Genomic DNA, 20,639 nt, shown 5'->3' with positions numbered 1-20,639 from the left:
TGAAACTTTCGTTGGTGGCGCGGCGGGCCCCGCGGCTCCCGGACCGTGCGGCGAGCGCAGCAGCGCCAAGCACGACGGCGCCTGTGTTCGGGTGGAGGAGCCGTGCAGCACTGAGTGCTGAGCGGTGCCCTCGCCCCAGACAGCCCCGAAGGCCCGCAGAGGAGTCGCCGAGCCGAGCGATGGAGGGTGACAGGCAGGAGCCTTGCTCGCGGCAACCCCGAGCTGGAGGGAGAGGTGAGGGTCGCTCGGTGGATGAGGGCAGAAGGCTGCAGAAGGCCTGGGGGATGGTGCTGGTACAGGGGGGATCCAATCCTTCCCTGCTTGTGTATAGTGAAATTTCCACTCAAGCCTAAATTCCAGCGTTTCCTTATTTGTCCTCAGAGTCTTGTTGGGGCCAATGAGGTGGTGATGCACTGCAGCAATTTCTTTGCTAACTGTTTCTGCTAGTGTTCAGTGCTTCACCAAATATTCTGTTGAGTGTGACAAGGGCTATATGGTCTATATGTCCTGCTATTCTGAGAGACCAGACTTTGTCCAGAAGGTCTGTGTTTTAAGTGTGCTATATACAGTCAAAGTCAGCTGCTGTTGCCTTTGTCATTATTTCAATGACTGCTAACTCCTGAGGAAATCCTGTCCTGTCAGGAAGCTTTGTCTTTGGCCTTCTTAATTCTGCTTTTTGTTCTGTGGAAAAGGGTTTAGTTTTTTAGTGTCTTCATGGCTTAACAGCTTAAGTGAACTCTAGGCATGGCACTCTCTTTAGCAGTTTGAAAGTCTGGGTGCAAATATAATGGTAGTTTTCTAAGTTGTTGCCAAATGTCCAAAATATGCTATCAGGCCAAAATGCTCATGCATTTGTGTTGGAAGGCAGGTTAATGTGGTTGATTGATAATTAAGGAGTGTATTTTTTTTTTTTAAGGCTCTGCAGATCATTGGGATACTGGCCCTATACGAAGAGGCAGAAACAGAACAAATAATGTGTTAGACCAGGCAGCTCAGTTAGGGAAAAGCCCCCAAACCAGTACTTATACTCTTCTACCTGGGCAAAGAGAAGAGAGATTTGGTGATTGGATTTGGAGTGTTTCTCAATCAAGCAAGAATAAGCCAAGAAACGAAGGTGGACAGGCCAACAGTGGAGCCATGGGACACTGGAATGAACAGGAGAATGAAGGAAGGAGAATGAGGCATCAAGGTGGAAGAGCACATGAGAGGGCCAGAGGACTCTGGAATGAGCAAGAAAATGAGGGTAGAGGAAGGTGGTATCAAGGTGGACAAGCACATGAGAGGGCTAGAGGACCCTGGAATGAGCAAGAAAGTGAAGGTAGGGGAAGGAGGTATCAAGGTAGACAAACACATGAGAGGGCCAAAGGATCCTGGAATGAGCAAGAAAATGAGGGTAGGGCAAGGAGGTATCAAGGTGGACAAGCCCAGGAAGGAGCTAGGGGGTGGAGGAATGGGCAGGAAAATGAAGATAGGGGAAGGAGGATGCAACCTCGGGAGAATCCTCATTTCTACCAGAACCCTGCCCCAGGTGGTGCCCAGCTCAGTGAGCAGCCTCAGCAAGTCAGAAGGATTGGCTATAAATTCCTAGAAAGTCTTCTCCAGAAAGACCCTTCGGAAGTTGTCATCACACTTGCTTCCAGTTTGGGTTTGAAGGAACTTCTTTCCCAAACGGCTATGAAACCCAATTTCCTTCAGCTTGTTTGCCAGGTGCTTCAAAAAGCATGTAGTTCCCGAATGGATAGACAGAGTGTCCAGCAACTTCTTGGAGTGGTGAAGGAGTCCAACTTTCTCAAGATCTGTCTGCCACAGTATGTGTCTGATATGATAACAGAAGCAGTCCCTGCTATACGTCATCAGTACCCTGTGCATATTAGCAACATCATTTCACTTCTTCAGGACCTGATCAGTATTTTCCCAGCCAGCTCTGTGCAGAAAATCTCCATTCTCTTGACAGTCTTGCCAGCATCCATAAATGCCCTGAGAGCTTCTGGCGTGGACATCACAGAAGAAACAGAGAAGAATCTAAATAAAGTCCAGATGCTTGTGCAGCATCTGCAGGAGAAGAGACGTGAAGGCACACTGAGGGCTGATAACTATACTCTTACGCAGCCTCGGACTGATGGTCAAGAAGAAACCTATCGCACAATGACCATTTATCCAACATATAATGAGGTACACCATGATGAGAAACCCTTTCTACGTCCCAATATTATTTCTGGAAGATACGAGAGCACCAGCATTTATCTTGACACTCATTTCCGGCTTTTGAGAGAAGACTTTGTAAGACCTTTAAGGGAAAGTATCTTGGAGCTTTTGCAGAGCTTTGAGGACAAAGGTTTGCGAAAGAAAAAATTCGATGATATCAGGATCTACTTTGACACACGGATTATTACCCCTCTCTGTTCACCAACTGGTATTGTTTACAAGGTCCAGTTTGACATAAAACCATTGAGGTTTGTACGATGGCAAAATTCCAAACGGCTGCTATATGGATCCCTGATCTGCATGTCCAAAGATCACTTTGAAACATGCCTTTTTGCCACTGTTTCTAATCGTAATCATGCAGATCTCTCCCATGGGATTGTGCAGCTATGTTTTGATGCACAGAGCCAGGCACTTCTGGCAGAGATTCAGCCCTCAGACTCCTTCCTCATGGTAGAGACAACTGCCTACTTTGAGGCCTATCGGCATGTGTTAGAAGGGTTACAGGAAATCCAGGAAAAAGATATCCCATTCCAGAAGTACATTGTGGAATGTGATGCACAGGTGAAGAAGCCAACATACCTGACAATGGATACTGCCTACAACTTTGCACCCTTGATGGAAGATCCCCTGTCAGATGAAGAGGTACACCCTGATGGTTTGAGAATGCAGAGTGTCCATGTTCTAGATCCCAAGCAGTGGCCCTCAATGGAAACCTTGAGATTAGATGATTCACAGATGGAGGCATTGAGTCTTGCACTCACCAAGGAGCTGGCTATTATCCAAGGACCTCCTGGGACTGGTGAGAAGCATTTTTAGATTCCCCTGTTTAGGGAGATTAACTTCAGAGAAAGCCAGCTGTACTGTCTCCAAAGCTTTAGTCCCATGCCTAAGTGATGCTTGAGTAGCCCAGTTAGCATGCGCTGTGGCGAAAGTTAAAATATCCTCAAACACCCATATCTGGTCTTATGCGTTGCTGACCTAGTTGCAGGTAGACACTAACTGCACTGTTGGCTCTGCTTTTGTATTGGGGTGAAAAAAAAAATTCAACTATCTTTGATAACATGGTACCTCTTGCTGTGCAACAGCCCTATTTGTCTTGGCATGTTAGAATGTTGGGAGTGTTCAGCCATGACCCTTTGTGTGAATAAAACATTATAAGATTAACTGTAATTGTTTTAAACGGTACCTGAATTCAACCAGCACCACTGCTTGTACATGGATGTTTCATGTGCAGCCAAATGTCATGTATGAAGCCAGTATCAGAGTGGGCTGGGGGAAGCAGTGGCAGAGGAAATCGTGGGTCCAGGTCCAGTGTATTAACCAAAAGACATCATTCTTGCAGAGCATGGCCTTGCTCAGCTACAGACCAGAAAGACAGTGTCATGCTACTGTGTTTAAACTTTGTAAACTAGTTGCCTCCGGGGTGAGCTCTCCTGGCACAGACCATATTTGCAGCCTAGAAGGAACTCTCGTGTCTGATTTTGATGATTACTGTGTTTCAAGGCACTCTGTAGAGGGTGGATTACTCTTTGCTGATTCTGAGCTTGTTTTGCAGGGAAGACTTATGTGGGTTTGAAGATTGTTCAGGCTCTCTTGACTAATAAGCATGTGTGGCAAAGCACTGTTCAGAAGTCTCCCATCCTTATAGTCTGCTACACTAACCATGCACTGGATCAGTTCTTAGAAGGTAAGAGTACCTGACAAGTATGATGGAGGGTCGGGTGGAAATTATACTATAACTCTTAACTCTGCCCATCTTCTGGCATGATGACCTGCCCTTTTGTTTTTCCTAGCGACGCTAGCCCCATTGATACACAGTAAGAAAACTTCACTCGGACCAATCCAGTGTAGCATTTACAGACAAAGGGTGTTCTCCCTACCCCTTGTCCTACTACAGAAAACAGAGCTTGCCTCTTTAGTACTAAACATTTCTCTTTCATTCCCAGGAATATACACATTCCAAAAACATGGGATGGTGCGTGTTGGGGGCAGATGTAGCAGTGAGGTCCTGAAGCAATTCACCTTGAGGGAGCTGAGGAAGAAGTGTGAATTCCGATACAACTTGCCAATGCATCTCCGCAGAGCCTATGTGAATGTATGTGCAGGCTTCACTGAAGATGATGGGACTGGGTTGCCTGTACATTGAAGGAGCTAACTAAACTTCCTCCACACTGTTTGTTCACCTTGTCTTACACTGAAGTCACCCTCTTAATTCTTCTGTCCTTGCTCACTTCATTGGTTTCTTGTCTTGCTGTTTCTGAACTTTATTTCTTCAAGTATGATGATGCCTCCCTTCTCTTTGTTATGAATAGATAACGAGTGAGATGAAACAGGCTGAGCAGGAGCTCCACGAAGGAGCGAAGCACTTAGAGTGCACAACACATGGAGTTCTGCATGAGCGCCACTTGGAAGCATGCATTGCGCCCCAGCACTGGGACAGTCTGATGAATGGCCTGGTAAGAGAGGTCCCTTTTCTTCCGAGTCGAGCAGTCCCAATGTATGGTTACTACCCTTTCTGCTAATGAGTCTGAGGTTCCCCAAGCACACTTCTCTTTAGCATCACTTGGGTGCTAGGAAAGTGAGGGAGTGAATAGCAAGCTGTGCTAAGTGACAGTAATCTAGACCAGGAGGAGGAGACAGGGGCTTTAAATTTTACTTCTTTAAACTGCAGAGATTCTAAGTGATCTTTATCAGCATAAAAATATAAGTGCCCAAATGAAAGCCTTTTAAACTGAAGGGTAGGAGGGATGTGCCCCTGTACTCAGCACTGGTGAGGCCACACCTCGAATGCTGTATTCAGTTTTGGGCCCCTCCCTACAAGAGGGACATCGCGTTGCTGGAGCCTGTCCAGAAAAGGGCAGCAAAGCTGGTGAGGGATCTGGGTCTTGTGAGAAGCAGCTGAGGGAACTGGGGTTGTTTGGTCTGGAGAGGGGGAGGCTGGGGGGAGACCTTATCGCTTTCTACGACTGCCTGAGGGGAGGTTGTGGTGAGGTGGGTGTTGGTCTCTTCTCCCAGGTAACCAGTGATAGAACAAGAGGAAATGGCCTCAGGTTGTGCCGGGGGAGGTTTGGATTGGATATTGGAAAGGATTTCTTTACTGAAAGGGTTGTCAAGCATTGGAGTGGGCTACCCCGGGGATGTGGTGGAGTCACCGTCACTGGAAGTGTTCAAAAAAAAAAAAGGTGTAGATGTGGCACTTTGGGACATGGTTTAGTGAGCATGGTGGTGTTGGGCTGACAGTTGGACTTGATGATCTTAAAGTTCTCTTCCAACCTTAATGATTCTGTGATTCTATGTTCTTTCTGAAGAGCTAAGGCTACTCAGACTTTCTAGCTCTGGAGGTCTCTCGAGGGACTTGTACTAGTTGCTTGCTGCTGCAAGGTGATGCTTTGGCATCATCCTAAGACAGAAGTGCAGTAGGCCTGGCTGATTTGACTTTCCTTATATTAGGATGATGAGGAGTTTTACTACAGTGCTTCACAACACTCAATGATTCTGGAGTGGCTGGGCCTTGGTGTAACTGTCTTCACCCAGAATGCTGCAGAGAATATAGGGGCGGAGAATCCAGGTAAAAAAAACAAACAAACAAACCACAAATAAATGCAAAAACCAATAAACAGACAAGACCCACCCCCATCCTCTACAGGTGTGTTTGTCTAAGCAGTGCATGTGTGCCAGAAGAGGGACACCGCTACTTAACAGACACTGAAAGATGCATGATACTGTAAGGTGGTGGAAAGGAGTTTAACCTTAATTTCCACATCGTGATCTGACTGCTGCACTGTGATTCTGCTAGAGTCACTGTGGCTTACTGCATGTGACTGGTGACTCTCACAGGTGGTCAGCAGGAGAGAGAGGAGGAGTGGGAGGGTGAAGCAGAAGAGCTTTTGGAGATCCCAGAGGAGGCTGACCTGATTCAAGCTGACAGAGTGATTGAGGATGAAGAGGCAGCAAAGCCTCAGGGAAGGAAGGAGGAAGAGCACAGAGCTGTTCATGAACTAGCCAGCATGCTGTTGGCTATGAAGCTCGAGGACCAGGAGGAAGGAACAGCCCAACCACAAAAGACGACTATGCAGTGGGAGGTAACTGCATGCACTAGCATGCTTTCGCTCTGCTTGACTATGTAAGGAATAACATGGGGATGCTAATACAGAAGAATCTTCGTGCTATAACTGCTTATTGGGAAGCTTTTTCCCTGCAGATAACTGCTGCCCAGAGGAAGAAAATGAAACAGAAAATGAAGGTTGAGCTCCGTAAACTGAGTGCAATGACAGAGTTAGAGGCCAAGGCTATTCAGGATCTGTGGCAACTTGACCTGAGCTCCCGCTGGAGGCTTTACAGGTGACAAAGCTACTTCGCAGGTTCTGTAGGCAAATGTTTCCTAGGACTGTTCCAGTTTGCAAACTCTTTCTGTCAATCCATGGTGTTTCTGTGCATATCTGTTTAGCTCCTTATGTGAACATACTTGTTCTTACCTTCCATGTATTGCGTGGGCAGGGCTGTCATCTCCACTGTGTATGTTTGGGGCTACGTACAGATGCTAATAATTTCTTGCCCAAAAGACACAGAAGAAGTTTTGAACTGAATCCTGATCAGAACTTCTGGATCACTATCGTGTTCCTCTTGCTGTGTGTAATTAATGGCACTTTCTTCTCAGGCTTTGGCTGCAGACCTATCAGGAGTTTATTCGACGGAGGATTCTGCAGCATGAAAAGCAGTATCAGGCAGCAGCAGAAAGGCTGACAGAACTGAGGCTGCAGGAAGATCTCTGCATTCTCAAGGAGGCTCAAGTTGTGGGGATGACAACTACAGGTGCACAGCAGTTGGGAAGCAAACCAATGTTGCGCTGCATCCAGTAATGGTTAAAGGACCTTGTTGCCAAAAGATTAGTAGCATATGCTGCTTGACAGACTGGGTCAGGCTCTGCATTAGTCTGCAGCCTTCTTAATGTCTTGAGTCCCTTTGCAAATGTGGCTGTTGTGCGAGTTGTTAATTAACTGTATGAGCAGTTTCTGTGCACTCTTGGGCTCCCTCCATCTCGAGCAGCATTCTTCTAATAGAAATGCTCCACTTCTTGTGCCTGAGTAAAGCACAGCTAACATCTGCACTGCTATCCCCACATCACCTTCTGTTGATGATAGTGTAAAGGTCATTGTAGTATGACCCTTTTGGAGAGATGATTTTAGGCTTACTTGTATGTGTTGATCAATGTATTGAGTAGGTATCTGATGTCTGAAGAGAGCGTCAGGAAAGGGCCAAGGCAGGCATAGGACTCTAATCCCTACCTGCCTTCCCTAATATCTCTTCATTTAGAAGCCATCCTTGGTGTGGTGCTGTTTTAAAGTTCAAAAAGCTGTCTTGAATTAAGGTATCTTGGGAAGAACCCAGTCTTCTCTGAGACACAGCCTACTCCCCTCCCTGAAAAGTCTTGTCATACTGCCTGTTTGTAATTATATTCTGCTAAGGTTTATTTTCTCTCCTTGCTCAGGTGCTGCCAAATACCGTCAAATTTTGCAAAAAGTAGAGCCACAAATTGTCATTGTAGAAGAGGCAGCAGAGGTGCTTGAGGCTCACACGATTACTACTCTGAGTAAAGCTTGCCAGCATCTCATCCTCATTGGAGATCACCAGCAGGTAACGTCCATGACTAACGCCTCTAGCTGTTGTGCCAGTGAACTAGAACCTTTTAACCAAACACCATATGTCAAAGGTTGACAGGACTTACTGGTCCCCAGCTTCCACAGGTACAACAGGTCCTGTTTCCTGTGGTTTTGGAGTAGAGCTCCTGTGGGACTTGTCTCTTAGTTTAACTGATAGGATTTTACATGTGATTTTATCGACTTCAGTTGTGACTGTATCTAACTTTGATATTTAGCACTTCTGCAAGAATCCAGTCTCTGGCCTTTCTGTGGGGGACTGGTGATGAAAAAGGGAGATGAGTGAAAAATCATCTTACTAATACATAGGAAAAGTGCTAAAACATGGACCTCATATCCCTTCTCTTTCAGTTGCGGCCTAGTGCAAATGTATATGACCTGGCCAAGAACTTCAATCTGGAAGTCTCTCTCTTTGAACGGCTGGTGAAAGTTGATTTCCCCTTTGTCCGTCTGAAATACCAAGTGAGGAAGAGCTATAAAAAAACTCCATTGCATTTGCATTTAGGTTGTTTTAAGTTTGTAGTACACTTAAGTTTATATTTCTACTCTCAGAGCAGCCTAAAAGAAAAGAATGTGCTATCTAATTCCCAAGAAGAATGGTAAGAGCTGTCAAACTACTACAAAGAGTGTTCCAATATATTTCCAATTATTCAGTGATGTCTGCAGCACTGTGGTTCCCACATGTTTTAGTGCAATGAATGTGGCTTATTGTGGCATCTGAAACTTCCAGACTTCTGGGGACTCACAGCACAAGTCTTGTCAGGCTGCTTCCTACTAAATTGCTATAATTGACTATCTTGGTGCCTGGAGAAGTTAATTCTACCTCGGTCAGTCCTGTATTAAAACTACCTAGAAGAGCTTATGTCGTGGGTAGGGTGAGGTGCTGGCTTTTGTTATCTAGAACAGTGTTCCTATATTTGCACTGAAACCAGCATTCTTATTACAACCACCTTGCCAAATGATTTTCTTAAAGAAACTCTGCTACTAACTCCCTCTGTAATTGCTGGTCGTGGCAGTGATGGGGCGGGAGACAGTGGGGATTGGGAGGTGCTCTCTTCTTGACTTACTGGAAAGTTATCCTTGTATTCAGACACAGTCTCTACAGTGAAACAACAGAATATGGGCAAGGAAACATGGTGCTTCTTCCTCAAGACTGATAAAGCTGCTTTGTGTTTCAGCACCGCATGCGTCCTGAAATTGCCCAGCTTCTCAGTCCTCATATATACCAGGAGCTGGAGAACCATCCTTCTGTCCTGAAGTATGAGAACATAAAAGTGAGTTTTCAGCAATCCAAGCAATTGCTTTTGTCCCCTGTTACTGCCTAAATGGAATTAGGCAAGGAATTTGTAGTTCTTCTGGCATTAGTGATAGTGAACACTGGAAATGGATACAGTACTGATGACTTTAAAAGAACAGTGAAAAATGGAAAAAAGGGACCAAAAGAATCGCAGGAGATGGAAAGCTAGGAAGAAATCTTAAATGAGAGACTTAAAGCATAATATGTGAAACTCCAGTGTAAGGTAAGTGACTTGATTACTGGATCCCTTCTTCGTTGGGATTCTCTGTTTGGGCATTTTATCAATCCACAACATCTGCAAGCGAGACCTGTTTAGCTTAAAAGTATAAAGCAATCACTTATTGGCTAACACACACAAAACCCAGCTAGAATTTAGTAAGTTATAGGCATTAGTGTGCTTGCCACACCATAAGACACCTGAAGAGTCTTTGCTGTAGTCAGGCAGGTATCATCAGAAAAAGTGTCAGCCTCTGCTTCTTCCTTAATGTTACTGAGTTTCCATCTTAACACTAACTCCCTGTTTTCTGTTTTGTATTTGCCAACTTAATTAGGATTTTGTATCTGTCCACGTTGGTGCTTTTCCTGCATCTTTGAACTACTAACAATCATATCTCTGTCTGTAATGTTACCTTTCTTCTTGCGTAGCCCTGTTCTGCAGACTTGCTGGTCACTCTCTGTCACAACTTAACTATTTCCCCAGAAGTCTGAGCCAAGGTTACACTGCTATGCTGTATCAGAGCTAGGCCTTGGATCTCTGAAATGCAAGCAACTGAATACCCTGGGAGAAGGAATTAGAGGTAGTTACAGAAGGAGGATTACAGTAGCTTAACCTACATAAATCTCTCTTAATGAAAAGACAGTACTAATTAGTTAAAAGCTCTCTAACTGGATGAGGAGAGCATACTGAAAACTGTAGCAGAATGCTGAAGCCAGACAAGAGAAAATTAATACTGAAAATTATTTAATTACTAGAATAAGCTATCTGAGAAAGTGGCAGGTCCTCTTTTGGTATCTTGAAATCCAGATTAAGTATTTTGTAGAACATACTTTAGTTCAACAAATAAATAATAAAAAGGCCCCAAAACACAAAACCCCCAAAACCCAACCAAACAGAAAACCAGCCAGCGACAAAAACCCCACTCAAAACACACAGTAACTTAGGAGATCACAAAATTTTACCCAATTTCTCCTATGAGAAGGTATTCTGGAGAATCTTACAGTTCCATCTGGCCTTAAAAAAAACTTGAGATACCAAAAGGCATAAAAATTGATAACCAACATAGGTGATCACTGAATTAAATTTTACGGCAGTGGACACTGTGCTGCTATGAACACCTCAGAAAACCAGAGATCTGTGTTTGATGTACAAAACCTGTTCTTTTCTGATAAAAACAGTCTCTGTGTTTTGGCACGCAGCCCAAGAATTTCTTATGGGTAGAAGAATTCCAGTTAATAGTGGGGACATTTATATTTTGCCTAACTCAAGGCAAATGGAATTTTTGAGCAGGTGAGCAGACAACTCTACACCCCTGGAGCTGGCAAGTGACTACTGGAGTTCATAGTGTTCCTAGTCTTCCTGGTGGAAAAGCAGTCCTCCTTGCTTCTTGGTGTTTTTACTGCAGTAACAGAGAAGGCATGTTTTTTGCTAGGCAGTTCCAGGCAAGCGCGAAGCCCTGTGCATTGGTACCTTACTATCTTTTTCCCACATGGCCAAATCAAGACATGCTTTACAGCACGAATGTGAAACGGAGCTATGATGCTTTGAGAAATGTTACTAGCACATAATCTTGTCTTTTCTATAACCTGAAAAGGTACAGTAGAAACAACTCTGAAAAGATAGGGAATAAAATTATCCACAGGAACCGATTTCATATTAGGATACTGAAATGTTACTAATAAGCTGAAATGTGATTAATAAGCTTAAATTCCTATCTGATGAATATGCTATAGAAATCGCCTAAGTATGACGTAATACCATACTGTAGTCCTTTCCTTAAGAGCCTTCTTGTCAGTGGATAATCAGGGACATGGAAACACGCTGCAGTGACAGAAGCTAGCATTCTGTTTCTGACATTCCTTTCTCTTCTTTCAGGGAGTCTTATCTAACCTCTTCTTTGTGGAACATGACTTTCCTGAGCAAGAGATCCAGGAAGGGAAAAGCCATCAGAACCCACATGAGGCTCAGTTTGTAGTGGAACTGTGCAGATACTTCTTGTGTCAGGATTATCTACCTTCTCAGATCACCATTCTCACTACTTATACTGGACAGCTTTTCTGTCTGCGTAAGCTCATGCCAGCCAAGACCTTTGCAGGTGTGAAGGTTCATGTAGTAGATAAGTACCAGGGGGAGGAGAATGACATTATTCTGCTGTCACTTGTGCGAAGCAACAAAGAAGAGAGAACTGGCTTCTTACAGATCCCTAATCGGATATGTGTAGCATTATCGAGAGCTAAGAAAGGGCTATATTGTATTGGAAATATGAAAATGCTTGGCAAGGTTCCTCTCTGGAGCAAGATCATTCACACCCTTCGGGAGAAAGGTCACATTGGCCGCTCGTTGGTGCTTTGCTGTCAAAACCACCCTGAAACCAAGACACTGGTATCTACAGCAGCAGACTTCAGCAAAGTCCCAGAAGGAGGCTGTAGTCGTCCCTGTGAATTTAGGTTGAGTTGCGGACATGTTTGCACAAGGGCATGTCACCCATATGACACACAGCACAAAGTGTATCAGTGTCTGAAGCCTTGTCAAAAGGTGCTTTGTGCAGATGGGCACCGCTGTCCACGGTCATGTTATGAGCCCTGTGGACCATGCACGGTGATAGTAGAGAAAACTATTTCTAAGTGTGGCCACCTGCAGATGGTGCCATGCTCTACTCCAGACAGTGAGTTTCTGTGCCAAGAACCTTGCCAGAAAAAGTTGAACTGTGGGCACACCTGCAGCAAATTCTGCGGGCAGGAATGCACTAAGCGGTGTCCTGAACTGGTTACAGTCATGCTGAAATGTGGCCACAACCAGCAAGTTAAATGCTGGATCACTGAGGAGATGAAACATGAGAAGCCTGTGGAATGTAAGACAAAGTGTTCTGTCACACTGGAGTGTGGTCATGTATGCTCAGGTTCCTGTCATACCTGCTTTGAAGGAAGATTTCATAAACCATGTAGCAGCCCGTGCAAGCGCTTCTTGGTCTGCTCCCACAAGTGTCAGCAGCCATGTACTGCAGAATGCCCTCCCTGTCAGATGGAATGTCAGAACCACTGTATCCACAGTAGGTGTAAAAAGAAATGTGGAGAGCGCTGTTTTCCATGTGCAGAGCCATGTGAATGGCGGTGCCAGCACTACCAGTGTACTAATCTTTGCTCTGAACCATGCAATAGGCCTCGCTGCAATGTACCATGTGCTAAGCCACTGTGCTGTGGTCATCCTTGTATTGGATTGTGTGGAGAGCCATGCCCAAAGAAGTGCCTTGTTTGTGACCATGAGGAACTCACCCAGATCTTTTTTGGCTTTGAGGAAGACCCAGATGCTCGATTTGTACAGCTTGAAGACTGTGGCCATGTCTTTGAGTCCCAAGGCCTTGACCATTACATGGATAAAGATGATGATGTCATCAAGCTGAAGGTATGCCCTATCTGTCAGACACCCATCAGAAAGAATTTGAGGTATGGCACCATTGTGAAAAGGCGGCTAGATGAGATAGAAAAGGTGAAAGAGAAAATCCAAGGCCCAGCACAGGAAATTGAGTCTAGTAGGCAAAGACTGCAGGCTGCACTGATGGGGAATGCTGTTCTGCAGAGGAATCTACCCCTTAAGTACCTCATGCTAGAAGATAAACTAAAAGCTTCTGCTCTCTCCACAAAGAGTATTGGACTAATTGAGAACCAGCTTAACTTCTATGCACGTGTGGCAGACCTAACCAATTCTATGAGCAAAGTTGATGCGAGTGAGAGGAAAGGGCTGAGAAAGCGGCTGGATGAAGTCCAGGAGTGGCTGGATAAGCCACGCCTCAGTTTTACAGGGCAGGAGCTCTCTGACCTGCAGGCTGAGATCCAGAGACTGACCTATTTGCTGAGCCTCTTGGCAAGGTGCAAAGGTGCAAGTGCGATGATCACCCCAGTGCTCACAGCAGAAATTGCCAGTGCACGTGAGATCCTGGAAGGGACAAAGAAATTCACAGAGGAGGATGAGGCTGCAGTGAAAGCTGGCCTGGAGAGGCTCTGCGCTGCCTTGCCTGTGTCGGGGTTGGGGATCTCTGAGGCAGAGCGAGTACAGATTGTCAGTGCTATGGGCTGTCCCCGTGGCCACTGGTTCAAGTGCAGAAATGGGCATGTCTATGTGATTGGGAACTGTGGGGGGGCAACGGAGATGAGTAAGTGCCCTGAATGCCATGCAGTCATCGGGGGCACAAACCACACTCTGGACAGCACCAACAGCCTTGCCTCCGAGATGGATGGTGCGACCCACGCAGCCTGGTCTGAGACCGCCAACAACCTACTCAACGTCGAGGAACTCCAGCGGCTGCTGTAGTGGGGTGTGTGCCCCGTTTCTTATTCCCCCCCCCCCGTGCGCTCGCTGCCGCCGCTGTAGCTAATAAAATGCATCGGTGCCCCATGGGCGGGTCTTGTCTGTCGGGGCAGGGCACGGGACGGGGCAGACTTGCTGGAAGCGGCGGAACAGCCGTTACCCGGAAGCGGAGGTGACGCCAGTCGGTCGATGGGCAGCCGTGACGGAGCGGTACGAGCTAGTGGCAGCTCCCGCAGCCATGGAGGCGCGGGAGCCGCTGCGGGACCTGCGCGGCGCGCTGCGTGCGATGCTGGCACGGGTCCGAGGTGGGGGCCGGGGCCGGGGCCGGGCGGGGGCTGGGCCGAGCCGAGCCGACTCTCCGCTGGCTGAGGTCTCTCTCTGCCTTTACAGAGGGCGAACCGGGCGAGGGCCGCGAGCCGTTCGAGCTGCCGCGCTTCTGGGACGCGCTAGGTACGCGTGAGGGAGCGGGTTGGCAGCGGGCCGCGTGCGGGGTCGACCGGCGCTGGGCCGCACTGTAGGTGCTGGGCGGGGTCAGGACCAGCGCTGGACCGCGGAGCGGGCCGGGGCGGACGTTTTGGGCTGTGGCGTAGGCGGGTATTCACGGTGCCGGTGCGTGTCAGGGCTCTGACTTGCAAGGGAGATCCCCGGCAGGTTTCCAGTCAGGGCTTTTGCACTTGCCCTCCACTCCAGGGTGTTGGCGTTGGCAGAGCAGCGGCCGCTATTGAACAGGTGTCACAGCTAGATTTTTAAAGCCTCACAGCACATCCTGGTGAAGGTGTCATGGACCGGGACACAAAATGTGGTTGTGGATATCACTACCAGCTAAGAAAAAAGACTAGGAAAAAACCAGACATAAGACACGTGCAATGTGCATGGCACAAATACACCATGGAATTTTTCTTTTTCTGTAATGGGCTTTAGTTCATGTCTTTGTTGCTTGGAAGCAAGAAATGGTAATCAAGCAGTAGGACAATGTAACATCAGAGATGTTGCTTATCTACCTGCTCTGTTCTTTTACCTTTTACCCAAGTTACTTTCTATTCTTTTGCTCCCATTAAATCCTTTCTAGATCAGACGTTCAAAGTAACATCACAGGAAGCTACAAAGCTGAGTCTGGCATTCTCAGGGCCTCTCCTGACTTCTGCAGAGGTGAGTGAAAGCCCCCACAGAGTGAAGTTGCAGTGTGTGTGACAAGTTTCAGGCGTCTATTGGTTCGCTTGACTAAAAATCATTTGATTCATCTCAAACAAGGGAGGCTGGTGTGGGCTATGCATTGTAGAGTGTATTAATCCAATTGAAGAATTCCTCAGCCAACGAATTTTTGTAAGTTGTGGAGATGTACCAAATAGAAATATTCTTACATTCTTTTCTTTAATACCTATAGCTGGTTGCCAATAGAGACAGGATGTTGGAGAATACATACCTTAGATGTAACAAAAAATATGCAAAATTTTCGCTGTTTCTTGAGGGAGGGTCATCACACCTATGTTTGGGGGAGAAAAAAAAAAAAAGACCTCCAGTTCAGAATAATCGTCTAAGCTACTTCTTCCTCTGTGATACATGAGCATCACACCAGGGTGTGTTTTATTGCCAAATCATGAGGTGGCTTATGATGTATAGCTTGCTTACTGGGTCTTCTTGTTGTGCTGTATTTGTTTGTCAAGCAAGATGGCTGTTACTATGCTTCCCTTTTCTCAAAGCAATTTGAATCTAAGTGATTGCTTGTGAGACTTTCTAAATGCGGTGCAGCTATTTATGGTTAATCCTTTTCCTATCCATTTTCAGGATTGCCGGAAGCTGAGTGAAGATGTCCAAAATGCCATTCTTGCAGTTGCCACAGTGTACTACTGGCTTCCTAAGGGCCAAGGTGAGATAGTGACAGCAGAGCAGTCACCACTATGTAGGGTGGTGATTCTTTCACCACTATATAAAGAAACCCAGTATTTCAAAGCCTAATATGAGATCAGACATCTGTAGGAAAGCGAGTTATCATGAGCAAGTAGGTCCATTATCAGCTATTCTGTAGACTTGCAACATGTTTATGAGTGAACGACTTGTCTGTCGTCTACAGCAGGTTTCCATCTGTGAAAGAGTGATAATGTAGGAAGTTGTATAGTTTATTGGACACGGATCTCAACGCTTTAGAAATATGAATGCTCAAAGTCCTTTGGGAACCGGGAAACACATTGCTTCCTTCAGAATACCTGTAACTTCATTTATACAACTTCTGTATATCCACAGAAACGGAACAATCTGTGTGTTAGTCTTCGGTAGTTGCTTTCTGTCGGTGCTGACTTTGTGGCAACTTTCTTGCTCTTTCTCAATCTCAACCAGGTACTACTCTTCGGAAGATGGTACGAGAGGCTACCACTGAAGTTGTGGAAGGAATGATCCAACTCACAGAAACAATTCTCAGTGCTCCGTTGGAGAGGTAGTAATTCTTCAGGAAAAAAGGAAGAAAAAAGTTACAAGTATACTTTTTCAGAAGCAGCAAGTGTAGACTGCTTCCTAAGGGAAGGGGGGAGGCAGAAGCAGAGCATTGTTATGAGGCAGGAAGAGGCAGTGCCTAATCAAGAAAAGCACTGTTCCCCAGTATCTGAGTGAGCAGAGTGCTGGTGAGGGTAATGAGGTTCAGCTGGGAGTCCGGATCACTAGACAAGCCCATAGCGAAGAGGTCAAGCTGGAAAGTCAGGACAGCAAGTCAGCATCAGGGTCAGGTCCAGAGAGAGTAACCAGCATCAGATGCCATCCAGTGATTGCCCAGCATGTCCATTACAATGAGTCGGGTCTGAGGTCAAGGCAGGAAGGACAAATCAGTGGGTCAGGATCCACGCCAGAATCATGGGGGTATGAGACTGGGTGCAGACATAACTGCTACACAGCTGTGATGTAGCACAAACAGGGCCCAGTGAAAGAATGTCAGGGTAAAAGCATCTTCTATGGTAAGGAAGGGCTGGCCCTCACTTCTTTCTTCACAATACCTCCTATCAGCAAAGGAGCTGACCTTGTAGTTAGCCAACTAAACTCTTCAGCTGAGCAAACTAAACTCCTAGGAGGGTGGAATATACTCATGGTCCTGACAGCACCCTCTTGTCCCAGTGACTGAGTCAGGTAAATTTACCTACGTGGAGAATAGATTTTCATCCTGTCTGTGGCAAGGAAAGATTCTGGGAGCAGAATTCCCATGAAGATGCTGGAGAGTGTTTGCACTGTTTGGCAGTTTTTGCCCTTGGAGTGAACTGTCATGCACAACAATTGCACAACTTTGTAAAGCTAGTTATTGGACCATTATTGATTACTTCGTCTCTATGGATTACACGCCACTGTAAGGCAGACGTCAGCAATCTCTAATACAGACTTCTGATTTGCATAGATTCTGAAAGGTAAATAATGTGCCTAAGCACCTTTGTAAAAGGTTCCTACTTGTTGTTCCAACACCTAATTAAACTCAGTAGGAGCCAGCACTTCTTGCTTTACACATACATGAGATACTAGTGACAAGCTGGTCGGTGACATCTTTCCAGCAGAGCTTCTACTAGTGTGCATCATCTTTGGTGCAGAAAATAAAAACACAGTCTAGCAGAATGGTGTTATTAAGTCTGACTTCGGGGGGCTTTGTTTTGTTTCAGCTTGTCTCAGGAACAGCTTATATCAACTGGTGGTGTGTGGGAGGCATGTGAGCAAGTATCCAACCTGCCACGAGGTGAGTATTGTATATGCAGAACAACAGAACTAGGATGTGTTGTGTTGGAATATCAATAGCTTTTGCAAGGAGTGTTCTAGCTAGTATAGTGAAGGCTCACTCATTCTGTGAAACTGAACTGTTTTTGAAATGTATAAGGTTGGAAGCCAGGCCAGATTCTTTGCATGGCAATAGTGCAGCTCTAAGCTCTGCAAAAAGTTTGATCCTATAATCTCAAGATCTAATAATCACAAACCTAGATGAACGCTGTTGCAAGCTGATTTTAATATGCCATGGTTTTCATTCTTTTCCTTTTGCAGATAACCAGGCAGCAGTTGTGTCAGCTCTGTCTGCATGTCTAGGTGTGGTCAAGGATGCTCTGGAGGAGATGGAACACGTAAGGAAGTCCCTAAGCCTTTGAGGAACCTGCAGTGATGGATTGCAGTGATGGTTCAGTGATGGAACACAGGGATTGTTTTATATACAGGCTTTGGTTTAAATTTGTTCTGGTATGAGCTAGATTATTGTATTATGCTTGGATCTTAATGAGTTTTTAAACTCAAGCCTGCTTTACTGTATATAAGGCTTCAATAAAGCCATGTCCTGAATTGCGGGAGGAGGGGATGGGTAGGTGGGGTGGCAGGACGATTTAGGTTGATGTAAGAATGGCACTATTTGCCCGGTTCTTGCTGTTTGCTCTGTTGAATTGGAGTGGGGGATTATTTTTTCTTAATCCAGTCCTGCTAGGATTAACAGAATCTCGAAACGGAGATGCTGATTGGAGAGAGATTCTTCCATAAATTATTTTTTATGATTTCTAGATTATGTTTTCTTTCTTCCTGGGTATTACTGGAATTGATGTTAGGCTCTGGGTTTTCAGTGCATCTGTGTTCTCAGGCTCTGGTGGAAGGGCAAGACCCCTACAGTGACATCATGGAAGATGAAGAGCTGGGCTTTCGAGGCAACAGAGATACGTATTGGTCAGAAGCTGACCGGAAGCTGCTTAGCTCCTGCATGGGATTAATGAAGGCTTCTAAAGCTTGCCTGAAGAAGGTCTTGGGTGTAGTGAAGGCTTATGGCAAAGCTGATTCTGCAGAGCAGATTGCTCAGCTGGATGATCTTGCAGACATTGCTAATGAGATCAGTCCAAGGTAAGCAGATCTCTCCCCATGCTGCTTTTTGCTCCAGAACAGTCCCTATCTTTCTTGAGGTCTAGAGAATGGATTAGAAAAACCTTTATGATACTGCAGCTGTGAGCAGGTGGTGGAAGCAGGTATGGTGGGAAGACTATTATGGCATAGGCTGTTGAGAGTTGTGCAAGTTAGGAGAAGAACATATGTTGCAGCTTGGGGTGGAGCTGTGGCCATGTCTCACTGTAAGGTGAGAGTGGCACACAGGTGTCTGAGAAGGCAGTGAGAAGCATCCCACGGGTATGACTGATGTTGTCTCCTTGTCATGCACTGCCGTTCCTGACTTATATTCAAGGGGTGTGTCTGTAGGTTTTGACCAGGATCCATGAGTTGTGCTATCGGGACCTTTCTTCCATTGCTCTCCTCTCTTCTATTCTAGTGTTGATGAGCTGGCACTAAGCATGTATCCACCTATGAACCAGCTGGCTGTGCGACTCAATGTAAGTATCTGCAGCCTACATGTGGGTTGCCCACACTTAGCTGTAGAGAAGTGGCAGAAATCGAATTGGAGGGATTATGTGGCTGTCAGGGAGTGGTGGGTGTTAGTGACTGTCTCAGTAATAAGTTCTTAGGGATGAAGAGTCCCCTTTGGTTCTTGCATACTTAGCTTCTATCAGGTGGAAATGCCTTCTTCATCTTTACTACTTCAGGGAAGAGCATGGCCACTTGAGCTTTCGCTCTGAACTATAATCCATAGAGACGTCCAGTGACAGTACCTGAGAGGAAGGTGAGGTCTAAGGCTGCCATTGTACTGCATGTCTGCTTTCTTCCTTAGGTAATGTAGACTTGCTCAAATAAAGTTGTCTAAATTAAAAATACAAATTAAAAAGTCTCACAGTGAGTATGGTTAAGCACTAAAACAAACTGCTCAGAGAAGCAGTGGAATCTCCATCTTTGGCAATACTCAAAACTTGACTGGGCAAGGCTCTAAGCAACCTGACTGAACTTTGAGGTAGGCCTTGTTTCGAGCAGGTGGTTGTACTAGATGACTTCCAGGGTTTCCTTCCATCATAAAGTACTTATCTTCTCATATCTGAGATATTTTATTCTTAATTCTGGTTTCATGCCTTTGGCCAGTGGCTTGATTTTGGGGGGGGGGAGCGGGCAGGGGAAGGAAGTATTGCTTAATATCAAATTCCATTACAGTCACTTGTAACTTCATGCCTTAGTATCAGTTACCAATTTCTAATAGGCTTATCTTCTTAAAAAAGCATTTTAACGTATACTTTAAAAAACTGCCCGTCTTTATTTTCACCTGTACCAGCCAGCAGTAGGTTGGGAGACACTCCCAGCATGGCAATGATAGATAGCTTCCTTCAGCATCAGGATCTGTGGCAGTTTTACTCATTCTTGGTTGCTTTGGGCATTCCTGCATGCACCTGCCTTTTCCAGTACTGCTGAGCCCCTTTTTTCCACGTTTGGCTCACTTTATTTCCATTTTGTTTCTTTCTAGGCTGCTAAGTTGGCCTCAGTATTAAAGAAAGTTCTAGAGATTGCAAAGTGAGTATGACTTACCGTTTTATAAGTCTGTGTTCCCTGCTCTGAAGGTTGATATCTTTCTGCCTACTGTCAAAGATGACTCGTTTCTAGACAGTAAATGCTGGCATTTTGGAATAGTTATGATGTTATCAAGTCACAAAGAGGTGGGAGTGAGAAAAGGATGGTAGGGATGAAAGTGGTTCCCGCTGAAGACACCCACACATATGTGTTAAAGTTTGGGACTAGAGACATGGATGTGGGTTCTTCCTTGCTCAAAGTACTCTGGGGCTATAGCAGTCCTGTTGTAATGCTGTGGTAATTCAGCACTTCACAATACCCACATGCTGTCTGGATGCATAGGTATAAGACACCCAGGAGGCTTTTCTAATGAATTTCCTCCACTTTTGCAGGACAAGCCATGTATGTCCACCATCAGAGGAAGGCTGGGTGCAGTTTCTAACTGGTGCAGTAGATCACAACATGAACAAAATCAAGAACTTCACACAAGGTCAACTTTAGCTCTTCCATGTCTACATGTGTTGCTGCCACTGACCCTGGCATATGCTTTTCCAGTGAATCTCACTGTTCTCCAGCTATAGGGAGAATG

At 45.7% G+C, this 20,639-nt stretch overlaps 2 protein-coding genes across 2 annotated transcripts; both read left to right on the top strand.

Moving 5' to 3' along the window:
- The first annotated feature begins 164 nt into the window (after positions 1-164).
- Positions 165-13,766, top strand: ZNFX1 (zinc finger NFX1-type containing 1). The gene is made up of 13 exons (XM_082007346.1): positions 165-234; positions 917-3,004; positions 3,761-3,892; positions 4,152-4,300; positions 4,518-4,661; positions 5,656-5,773; positions 6,043-6,287; positions 6,407-6,546; positions 6,863-7,017; positions 7,694-7,839; positions 8,214-8,324; positions 9,041-9,136; positions 11,252-13,766. The coding sequence occupies exons 1-13, from the start codon at positions 180-182 to the stop codon at positions 13,682-13,684; spliced, it is 6,012 nt and encodes a 2,003-aa protein (XP_081863472.1). The 5' UTR covers positions 165-179; the 3' UTR covers positions 13,685-13,766.
- Positions 13,767-13,919: 153 nt separating this feature from the next.
- Positions 13,920-20,615, top strand: CCNDBP1 (cyclin D1 binding protein 1; the record flags this gene model as incomplete). The annotated part of the gene is made up of 11 exons (XM_082007347.1): positions 13,920-13,986; positions 14,072-14,131; positions 14,751-14,830; positions 15,467-15,548; positions 16,016-16,112; positions 17,311-17,384; positions 17,684-17,760; positions 18,261-18,514; positions 18,933-18,993; positions 20,007-20,053; positions 20,443-20,615. The coding sequence occupies 11 exons, from the start codon at positions 13,920-13,922 to the stop codon at positions 20,549-20,551; spliced, it is 1,008 nt and encodes a 335-aa protein (XP_081863473.1). The 3' UTR covers positions 20,552-20,615.
- Between the last annotated feature and the right edge of the window lie 24 nt (positions 20,616-20,639).

Source organism: Phaethon aethereus (assembly GCF_964289735.1).
Source record: "Phaethon aethereus genome assembly, chromosome: 16".
NCBI classification, from domain to species: domain Eukaryota; kingdom Metazoa; phylum Chordata; class Aves; order Phaethontiformes; family Phaethontidae; genus Phaethon; species Phaethon aethereus.
This window is presented reverse-complemented; position numbering and strand designations above follow the sequence as displayed.